Source organism: Formica exsecta, unplaced genomic scaffold, assembly GCF_003651465.1.
Source record: "Formica exsecta isolate Colony F162 unplaced genomic scaffold, ASM365146v1 scaffold235, whole genome shotgun sequence".
NCBI lineage: Eukaryota > Metazoa > Arthropoda > Insecta > Hymenoptera > Formicidae > Formica > Formica exsecta.
This window is the reverse complement of record NW_021849633.1, coordinates 433548-445463: the sequence shown is the minus strand read 5'-3', so window position 1 is coordinate 445463 and position 11916 is coordinate 433548. Positions and strand designations below refer to the sequence as shown.

General features: G+C 36.2%; 1 protein-coding gene and 1 long non-coding RNA gene across 3 annotated transcripts in view; both read left to right on the top strand.

Annotated features, from left to right (window-relative positions):
- The window catches only part of LOC115235774 (TAR DNA-binding protein 43-like), a 9841-nt gene extending 1195 nt beyond the window's left edge, over positions 1 to 8646 (top strand). The window contains exons 3-4 of one of the 2 annotated variants that reach the window (XM_029807744.1): positions 54 to 194; positions 5231 to 8646. In XM_029807744.1, the coding sequence (XP_029663604.1) occupies positions 54 to 194; positions 5231 to 6091 (1002 nt within the window). In that variant the 3' untranslated portion in view covers positions 6092 to 8646. Of the gene's footprint in view, positions 1 to 53; positions 195 to 2396; positions 5086 to 5230 lie in introns of those variants that run through there. The other variant, XM_029807743.1, reaches the window with a different exon arrangement.
- A 1195-nt stretch (positions 8647 to 9841) lies between these two features.
- LOC115235776 overlaps positions 9842 to 11916 on the top strand; it is a 4864-nt gene continuing 2789 nt past the window's right edge. The window contains exon 1 of the long non-coding RNA XR_003884086.1: positions 9842 to 11758. This is a non-coding gene — a long non-coding RNA (uncharacterized LOC115235776). The remainder of the gene's footprint in view (positions 11759 to 11916) is intronic.

The following is an 11916-nucleotide window of genomic DNA, read 5'->3' as shown; positions in this document are numbered from 1 at the left end:
AAAAGTAATATTTAATTATAAAAGATCATTAAAGTCTTAAAATCTTGTTGTAGGTAAAAAAAGATGCAAAATCCGGGCAAAGCAAAGGATTTGGCTTTATTAGATTTGGAAGTTATGAATCGCAGTTGAGATGCCTCGCTCAACGTCATATGATAGATGGCAGATGGTGTGATGTCAAGGTTCCCAACAGTAAGGTAAGAATATAACTTATTTGCAGATTCTATGATTTTTTTCTGCTATTTTATATCGCTTTTTCTCGAATACGTAAGAACATCAATGTTAAATCAATGTGTGATGCATATTTAAATCAGGAGTGAATAAATCATTTTAAAGGCAATAGAAAACATATTTGAAGAATATTTTGCACTTTTGCCAGAAATCATAGCTATGTTGCAATATCTAATATTTCTTTCGTTCAATCATTCAGCAATGTGTATTGCTTTTATTTTATGATTGAAATCATTATTGTTGCTATTGGATAATAAAATTTGTATAATGCGAATTTAATATATTACGTCGGTCATTAATATATAGTTTGCTGTAGTATAACTATTGTAATAATAATATATATAGTATATTTATTATCTAAATAAATATTAAATGAAAATTCAGATTGTGCATGATATTGTTAAACAATCGATCTATTTTGTTTTTGAAATGATATATTTTCTCCCTCAATTGATACATATGACTTTAATCTGTACATATTTTCTAAAATAAGATAGCTCTGCAGCAATACTTATGAATACAACAAAAATAACTTTTTATGTGTTTAGTCCCAAATTATCTCAGTCTGTTGAAATAGAATGAATCATTTCTAAAGCATTGCTGGCTATATTATATTGCATGTAATATTGAATGAATATATAAAAACAAGTTAAATTTTTTATTTTCTGACGCCAGTTGTAACGAATGCTCTGTTTTTAAATTCTTCCTCGATTATTTAATGTTGGAAAACGGTTAAAAAGATATTTTTATTTAAAAAAATAATAGATACATCTTTCAGACAGAATATAAAGTAATATCTAATTTTTCAATTAGATAGATCTTTTTAAAGCTTTGCCTGCATTAGTTTGTAAATATCTTTACATTTGAGGGTATGTACAGATATAAGCTAAGCACACGTGTGATATTTTAAATAGATGATGGAATGTTGTGTGAGAGACAACAAATTAAAATTGATAAGCTTACGATCACGTGGATAATATCTTATCTTGTAGACTTCTCGTCTATCCCCATTTATCATAAAATGTAAATGTCAATGTTTTTTTACACTCTTTGAATATACTACATTTATATATAAATTTATATATATATACGGGGCGTATTCGCTGTGGTATAAATAGGTGAATGTGTGAGAGACGAGTGGTGAAATTATATAGGAAGAATGCAAATTGTCTGTATGTATGAATGTATGTTTATACGAGTGTGTTGTATGAGCGCGCCAAGGAGAGGGCAATGTTAATAACGTGTTTGCATGAATACGTAAATAGCATAGTATGTTTGTGTCTCTCTAAACGGTATGAGATGAGATCTCTTTAAAGAGGAATGATTAATAGTTTTGTCAGAGAGAAATGACTCGCGATAAAACATACCCAACTTATATCAAGCTCCAAATAAAGTCGTGTGTTATCTTTATCAAGATTTCTTAATAGTGATGAAACTCTTACAAGCTTCGACCTCAATAACGAAGAAAAAAAAACGTCATCGGACGATCTTATCTTTATGTTGAAAAATGAAAATATTAGATAAATTGCGTAATATTTTGAGTTACGTGAATGAGAATATCATGAGAAGGAATGTATCGCATATTGAGAGAGCGTAATCGTGTTAAAGAAAAGTAAATATTTTCACGTTTTCGAGCGCGTATCTTCTTGTGGATACATCAAATATTGTAATGGGTATGACTTGGTGTGCTGGAGTATGTAAATGCAAGATCTCGTATTCGCGTATGAAGCGGTCGTGATAAAGTTCCTTAGTCTTGCAAAATTGCGCGAGTTCCGGGAGATATTAGGAACAATATTTTTAATACTCGTGCGAGATCCGCGAAAATAATTACCTAATAGAGTCCAACAAGTATGAGTCACGTGGAAAGATTTTGTGAAGCGACGCTGAACGAGTGCATAATGAGAAGAACCTCGCGAATGAATAGCGCAAATCTTACGCGTGTATGTGTGTGTATGTGTGTGCGTGTCACGCGAGTTTCGCGAATAGATTCTGCACTGCGAATCATTTGACGATCGGCCGGAGATCGAAATAATTTCCGATTGCATAGTTTGACTATATTAACGCGACTACATTGAGCTGCGATGAGCGGAGCGAATGCGTATGTGTGCTTCAACATATCGATTCAAGTCTGTATGTGATTGTCGAGGGCTGGTGTAATCTGGTTGCAGAATATTGATGGCTTAATGATGGCACGTCATTATGATACGGGTAAGCACGGTAACGAGTGCTACCGACCTATACCGGTGCACACGCCGAGTAATCGCCGAGTGCCGGCGTCGAAGCCGTACGTAGCCAGCGTAAACTCGTCATCGTCATCGTCCGAGGCTGCTCCACCTCCGAGCGCGCCTCTCCCTCGATACGACTCGGAGTACGATTACAAAACCACTCACTATCCGTCGTATCCTCCGAATTATCCTTACGAAGATAACAAGTACAAGTACGAAGGCGGCGGTGGCGGTGGTGGTGGTGGTGGCCAGCAGCAAGCAGCGTATAACGCCTACAACGAGAAGCCAGGCTACGCCGTCTACGAGGAATCCCCCGCCTATGACTCGCGCGGCTATATGGCGCCTCCGCACGCGACTGCCGTCGCCGCGACACCCGCTGCCAATCCCGCGTATCCACCGTCCGACGCAGAATACGGACCGAGATATTACGGCGTCGAGGGACGCGCGGCCGCTTATCCGGTCGCCGACAATTGTCCGGAGCAGCAGTACTCCGACAAGGGAAGGTACAACAATTACGGATACGAGCAACGATGCTACTACGATCAAGCTGACGGCCGTTACGCGGCGCCCGAATGCAGATACGCCATGGAAGTGCGTTACGCGGACGCGAGGCATCCGGATAGCCGGCATCCACCGGTTGATCCAGGTCGAGAGGCGGACTGCAGATACATGGCGGACACTCGTGAGATGGATAGGCGCTACGTCGTCGACGGTAGGGAACACGTGGACGGCAGATATGCGATGGACAACCGCGAGATCGACAGCCGTTACGCTGCACCGGACAGCCGCGATGTTGCGGTCGATGGTAGATACGCCGATCCGACAAGATACCCGGCAAAGGAGAACTATTACGATCGTTATTACAAACACCGGCCGTCGAGGGATCATCACCACGTCGCGGACACGAGATACTAACTCGAGGAAACTCGTGACTATCGTAAATACAATCGATCATGTTTCAATGGGAATATTACATCAACGTATATACGCCATGAAAGTCGCGTCTGATTTTTTCTACCAGCATTCAATACATTCCTCAACGTATCGTACCACGTATCTATGAGCGCGCTGTTAAGGTTTTTATTATTGTTATATATATTTAATTTTTATGTTGTTTATAAAATCGCGAGAATCATAGAAAATGCGTAATTTTCATTTGAATGACTGTTGGAAGTGAGACTAGTATTTCCAGATATGTTATGTGTGAAACAGTTTATCAGAAATTGAGACTATTTCTGATAAAATTAATGAAATAATAGAACATTAATAATCGAGATATGATTACATCTCTTGTCTCTTTGTATGAAAAATATTGATTGTTCTTTTATCAAACATAGTAGTAAATGTAAAAGAGTGTTATATTAATAATTAAAATTGTCAGACAATTGTATTATTAATATAACACTTTGTTACTTGACGAAAATTCAATTATTTTTATCTGAATTTTAATCATTTACAAGGGGAAGTCGAAAAGTAAGCTTTCTAACTCATTTACTTTTTCAATAATTCATTTTTGGTGAAATATTTACATCTCTCAAATGTATATATATTTACATTATTTTTCAACACATTGTTATCTTCTCTGTTGATTTATCTAAACGGTAGATCCATGCATCAAAATCTTGTTAGTAGAGAATGGGATTCTGTTGATGCACTCATTTTTGCACTTCATGCTTGACATTATCTGATCGGAATCAGATTTTTACCTGTTTCCACAGTTGAAAAAGTACCTTTGTAGTGAGCGATTCCGATCAGATGATAATGTAAATACTTTACCAAAAATAAAGTATTAAAAAAGTAAATAAATTGAATCTTATGAAGGTTATACACAGAATTGAACCTAAATGAGAGAACCTTATTTTCTGATTTTTCCTCATAATATTAATGGAACATTAGTTTTATTATGAATTATCTCTTAGAAAATAACGAAATAGATGCGTGGTATGTCGTTTGTAAAATGCGTAGATACTTATTCTTTTATAATAGTTGTAAAGCAACTATAAAGATTTCTAACTTTACACTACTCGTCTATTTTGTGTATTATTGTCTATACAATATGTATATATTATACAAAGCTGATTATTTGAATTAGCATAAGAAAAAACATTTATAAATATAAACATATATTCCCATTAATTCATGGAGTTTGTCAAAAGTAACAAATATGTTGTTTTTAATGGTAGCAATAATTAGTCTGAAATAACTGTTCACATTTTATCAGACATGTGCTTATTATTCAAATTAAGACAGTGTAATGTAGCATGAGATTTTCTCTACATCGAAAGTATATAAAAAAGAAAAGAACATTGTACAGATTGATGCATGGATTTCAAGTGATCATATAGTGCTTAAGTGTTCGTTTTTTTATAACACGAAGATTTATATGTATAAATTGAGCCAGCCGATATATATATTATATCCTTTCTTAGAGTCGATAAATAAATATGTGTTAAGAATTTTTTTCTATAAAACTTGACGTTTAGTGCAGATTAGTTGCAATCGACGGTACGTTAGAGTCTTAAGTCGAAAGCGAGAAATTGCGTGTCTACGGAACTTGATTGTACGTAATACGCTGGTGATGATATACTTTCTGATGTAAACTCTATACTGTAATGTACTTATATTACTTATTTTGCCAGTCTCTTGACGAACGGTATATGTCTCGCAGCGATTCTACCGGCGCCGGTGATTGTGAGTAATGTGCACTGTACGCAAGTTTTACTTGGATAACTGTGAACCTGTCGTACATGATTGACTGATTGTGCGTTTGTGTGTAGGAGGGAATGATTCAGCAAGTACCCTGCAAGGTATTCGTCGGCCGCTGTACAGAAGACCTAACCGCTGATGATCTGCGAGACTATTTCTCCAAATTTGGCGAAGTCACGGACGTGTTCATCCCGAAACCCTTCCGCGCGTTCTCGTTTGTCACTTTCCTAGATCCCGAGGTCGCCCAGTCGCTGTGCGGCGAGGATCACATTATCAAGGGTGTGTCGGTACATGTGTCGAACGCCGCGCCCAAGTCCGAGGGCAATAATAAGAACTTCAATAATCAAGTGAATTCAAACATGAGGGGTGGCAGGGGCGCGCCGGGACCCGTTGATAATAACGTGCAAGGCAATTATCAGGGTAATCGTTACATGGGTCATTCGGGCAACAATATGGGCCCAAACGGCTGGAACAATCCGGGCAATCGTGGCAATCTCGACATGCCGAATTTGCAGGCTCTGGGTATCACAGGGCAGAACAATGGCGGCGGCGGAGGTGGCGGAATGTCGAATCCGTTGGCTATGGGCGGGCTGAATCTGTCCGCGTTGCCGGTCAATCCGGCATTGGTGGCCGCCGCCTTGAACCAGGCGTCCTGGGGGCTGATCGGCAACCTGCAGAACCAGGGAAACGATCAGGGTTATTCGAATCAGCCGGGTCCGCCGGGTCAGCCGCCTTCCGGTAATAACAGCATCGGTAACAGCGGTAATTCCGGCTTCCTCAGCTGGATGAATCAAGGCGGCGGTGACGGCAATACCGGCAACCCCGGCACCGGCGGCCCCGGGCCGAATAACCCGAACGCATCCCAGGGCGCCTGGCAGAATCATCCGGGCCAGCGCGATCAAAAATCGAATACCTTTCTCAAATACGAGTAAATTCAGCCGGGGCCGTGGGTCTACTCGTAAAACCAAACGGATCCTCTATCCACGGGTCCCGACGCAAGAACCTTGACAAATCTGATGAAGGCAAATGAGGGGCGGGTCATCGGGTCGAGAGTACAAAAAACGCGCATCGACCCCGTCAACAGGATAAAGAGCCAGAGCCTATAGTACGTTGACATTTTTTCTAATGTTTTGCACTAATCTGCCACTACTGCGTGTATTATAATATTTCGAGACTCTCCCCACTCTCTTACTGGTTTGACGAATTAGCACAATTCCAATTCGTTGAAAGAGTTTAGGCTTACGTGTAATGCGTGGATAGCTCTGATCATCATGCGTGCTTTTGTGTGATCTCTCTGGTGTGAAGCGTACGATCTAACGGCTAATGGGAAAATCGATATGTATGGTGTTAATGTATGTGAACGATATAGCGTTGCAAGAGAATGTAATTATATAAAACGTACATGAATGTGCTTTTAATGTACCGTTTGGTATATGAATGGTTTACGTATTAAGAGTATCTAGGAGACCTTTGAGTCCGAAGGAGACTTGCGCTATTTTTGCATTTAATTATTACAATAAAAAACACAGTATAATATATATATAGAAAAATATATATACTTACATATAAAATAAATTACTATTGCTCACTATCGTATAGAAATCACAAATTGGTAACTAGAGGACTACATTTGCATTATTTCTCCGTTCTCGTAATTAAACATATAGCATTCGAAATATCGAGCAATTATTAAATTATCAGAAATTTGAAAATAGATCAAGTGTTCCTTCGTCACACAAATCTCTTCAATATATAAAGAAGATTTTAGAAGTGTAAATACTTTCTAAGAGATAAATTAAATTTGGGATTTAATCGCATTTTTGATTTAATTGTTAGCCATAGTTAACTAAGTTTTTTTTCCCCCATTATATATACAGTTGCGACGCAACTAAAGAGGAGACTGAAAAATGATCAGCAAAATCAGTTAATCATGGCTATCGATGTATCAAGCGCGATATGGCAATAGACGCGAAATCAATTAACTGATTTATCATGTTGAATTGAGAGCCGGATTGCTGGACGTTGCTATTTGTAAAAAGCGTTTATTTGTTATTATATAATGAGATATATCAATCGCGCCATCGCATTTTAACAATGTTAGAAGCCACACAAGATGTTTCTTTTGAACAAAGATTTCTTGACCAATTTATAAAATCAGTTTGACCTTCATATATTCATATCGTATATATTCCGCGGGTCTTTTAACTCGGGGAACGTAATGTAAATGTAAATTTCTTGTTACCTGCAAAAACAATTTTCGTTTGAAACGGAATACTTTATTCGAAATATTGCACACAGACACACACATACAGTTGTGTGTTTCTGAAATATTTTTATTTTTAGTTGTAAGAGCTTCTAGCAAAACTTTTTTTCGACGCATAATATTTTCTTATCTCACAATTTTCTCTTCATAACATACTAGCCTAGCAAACCACTCTTACCACATACAATTCTTTGAAGGTGTCTATTTTCAAAACTAATGCTGAATAAACGATATTTTAATAACTCAAACGACGGTTACATTGAATATCATAAAATGGACTGATATAACAAGAAACATTTTGTAATACAAAAAAAAAAGATACATTTTTAATGTCTAAAAAGATAATCAACATTGAGATTAAAGTTCAATGATTATTTCTTTAGACATTATTAACGTATTAAAAATTTTCTTTGATTGTGGTGCAAAGTTACCTCCGTTGGCGCAATCTTATTATATCTTACAGTAGTTTCTTTCCTATTTTGCGGAAGGTTGCCAAAACATTGATAAGATTCTTTGACAGAGCATATAAAGCGATCAGTATGACTGCTTGAAAGCGTATGAATGTGTTTGAATAACTCGCAAGACACCTAGAGATTGATCGCAGCTATCCGTATTGTAAATTATTATACCGATTTTTGAACTTTTGTTTCAAATATCTTAAATATAACACATAAGTAGTCTATTATGTAAGAATTTTACACTGATGTGTGCAAGTGTGTCAAAATTATTGATTGGTTGCGCGTGAAAGAAGGCATTTGAATTGATCAAATTTTTCTATCTTAATTGAACGAGTTCTCAAGGAAATCACAGAAAACGATTTAGATGTCTTTAACGTATGTGTATAATGTGCTGCAAGTTTTGAGTGAATATCTTTGATAGTGAAGACTTTCAAACTGTTTTTCCTATGATAATAAAAATAATAAAAGAAATAGCTTTACACACAGGTTGAGAATATTTATTTTTAAAAAAAAAAAAACGAAAGAAAGAAAAAGAAAGAGACAAGTTAGCAACACACGATGAGCAAGAATGCAACTCACATCTCACAATTATAGTCAATAACTTTAACATATGTCGTAATTAAACTTAAAAACCGCATTCATCACCGCGTTATCACTGTGTACGCTACCATTAAAAGAATAATTTAGATTGAGACTCTCTCAGAGAGAATACACTAATTATCTAATTATATTAATTGAAAGAATAAAATAATCCTTGTAAGAGGTGTATGTGCTGTTGTGCTTTTCATTTATCGTACAGTGATTTCTCATAAACTTCCTATACTCAACGCAAGATATTACTTAATAATACAATTTTCTAAGGATAATACTCTCTCGCACTCTTTCTCTCTCATTATAGTGTGAGTTCTCGTCTATGCGTGTTTAGAAAATTTCTAACTTTGAAAACGTCGATTGGATTGTTCGACGCACGTGTATGTGTGTATGACGGTCGAATGTATTTGTTAACGGTCGTCTCAGAACTACAGGCGTGACAGAGTTTTTACTACTAGCAAAAGTGATGATATAACCGTTTGTTTAATGAACGCGTGTACTTGACAGCGCGAGATGAAGCAATGAGATGATTGAGTAATAATATATAAAGCGTGCGCGGAAAATTATATACGGTGCAAGTCTTAGATGAGAATGAGCAAAAAAAGTCGTCCAATGTGTGTCTGAAATATACTTAGAGACTGCACGAGAAGAGATTGTTTATATACGTAGTATATGTAAAAAGAAAAAAGTTAAATCAGATTCCGGTTAAAAGATGGACGGTATGGATTTCATTGATCGCGCATTCTTACGTCTGTAAATTGTTAAATCGATCTACACAGAAAACTGTAGTTTAAGACAACTTTTAACAGACACTAGAACCGTATCTAGCTTGGTGCTGAATTGGCACGAATGTTCGCCTTTCAATTTTTTAATGTCTGGAAATATTTTCAGGGAATATGAACAGAGTTCCTTATGATACAAAAAGTAAAATAAAGTGACTCTTATACAAGAAGTAAGATAATATCGTTGATCGTACGATGGACAATAGTTAATTGATCAGTTCGAACATTCGTGCGTGAATCGTGATTATGGATCTACGTGATCTGACAATCAAATTCGTAGACACTTTTTCTTTTGTTATTGTGCAAAATACGCAGTCATTCTTTTATCTCTCCGTTATATTCTGTACAAGTTTTGTTCCATAGCGTAGTGTGAATAATATGCTCAGATCATTGTTTAGAAAGGAGCAGAGAATCAACATTATAAATATTCATATTTAATTTGGAAAAAGTGAAGAAAAAATTATGTAAATGTGTTGTAAGATAAAATTCTATATATATATATATATATACCACTCTTTAAAAGAATAATATATAAAATTCATTTAAACTTTAATTCGTGATTATGGATCTACGTGATCTGACAATCAAATTCGTAGACACTTTTTCTTTTGTTATTGTGCAAAATACGCAGTCATTCTTTTATCTCTCCGTTATATTCTGTACAAGTTTTGTTCCATAGCGTAGTGTGAATAATATGCTCAGATCATTGTTTAGAAAGGAGCAGAGAATCAACATTATAAATATTCATATTTAATTTGGAAAAAGTGAAGAAAAAATTATGTAAATGTGTTGTAAGATAAAATTCTATATATATATATACCACTCTTTAAAAGAATAATATATAAAATTCATTTAAACTTTAATACATTTCATTACCATTAAACATAAAATGAGCAGTATTAGAGTTTAAATAAATTTTGCCTATGACTCTAATTGTCAGATCATGTATTTTTTTCAAATCGTTTAAGATAGCGATGCCTATATACGATGTTGGCATCTTCGTGACCCCTCAATTAGTCTCGAGAGGTTTCGCGCGCGATGTGAGTACTCGATGCTCAAAGGATGCCTTGCAAAACGATTTGGAAGTGATCTACGAAGCATGTAAATACGGATTGATATAAAGCAATTTTAATATCGCTCAGAAAATGTAACGAATTTTATTGTAGAGTTAGTTGCGCTCTGTAAATCGCTCGGTATTGTTGTGTCTCGAGAGAGGGGGAGAGAGAGGAAAAACTATGCATGAACAAGTCCGAGACGTGTGTCGTGTGAGAATGTTGATTTTAATCCGTCAATCTCTCGGCTGTTGGGCGGGGGGAGGGGAGGAGGGGAAAATTTGGAGTCTCGTCAAGAAAGGACACGGTGAGAAATTGCGAATCCGACAGTCTTTTACATTTTTAAGATACAAATAAGCTGAGTAAGAATTGATGTCGAGGATTTTTTTTATGTGTGTGCGAGGACGATCTCATGACTTGTGCGTATCGAAATTCATTGAAAAAAAAAAAAAAGTGTCGAAATCCTTTTGTCCACGACGAGAATTACCATGTGTCGCGCGAAACTTTGTAGGTGTGAATATTAATCCGACGATCGCAAACGGCATTCGTATGTATATGTTTCCCAATTCGTACCGACAATTTTACATAAAATTGTAAAATGTTTCGACAAGTTTGCCGTGATGCGAAAATACTCAATGCTCTCCGTAACGTTCTCCATTGATTGTAGTGTATGTTAAACTATGCCGAGAATAAAAAACCCAAGCACCGTGGGTTATCACAGATTCCTTCGCGTGCCTTTAAATGCGAATCAGCGACGTAATCACATATCTGTCGACAATCCCACAATTTGGATATACGGTGTTATCTCTTGCGAAATTTGGACTTGATCTTCGTTTATGCATTAATCGCGGTTCCTGTAATCCGATGAAAATACATGCGAATTAAGCTTCAAAGATGAAAACAAATGATAAAATATAATTCGTCATTTTAATTTAAAGTAAGTTTTACTTTAACAGAGAAGATTCGAAATTTACATTAGTTAAGTAATAAGATCTTCTTTATTATATTCTTTTCGTATTTATTTTGGGACCGTTAATAGTTCCAATTATCGCATCTATAACAAAACAAGCGATTTAAAGCAATATATACAAACATGAACAAATTTTCAATTTATCCTATTACCATCTTAACGCGAAATTATTAATATACAAAGCTATTCTCGATATTATATTTATTATATCTGCATGTACAAAGTTTTAATTTATCTTTACGAATTATCAACTTTGTTGAGAAACAGAGTTGCGCGTTTCGTTAAAAGCAACCGTCGCGATAATGTGAGATAACAGTCTTGTGGCGATGTTTATAACTGTAGAACTGTAAAAGAGAGCGAGTGGAAGAGTTTGAAAAGTAATGTAACAGTGCACAGCCAGCCTTTCGATTGATGACTGAATGAAGACGATGACTGAAGTAATCGTAAGGCTATGGAAACGTCCGCAGATCCTCGAAGCAACAGGTGATTACGATCTGACATTTATTTCTCCTTCATAACGTCTCACACCATCAAGTAGATCCATCATTCGTCATCGATACTCCGGCTTCCCGGCAAATTTACGAAAAATTTGTTTTTGCATATCTTGCCGTCATCTTTATTTTTTGTTTCACTACTTTTTT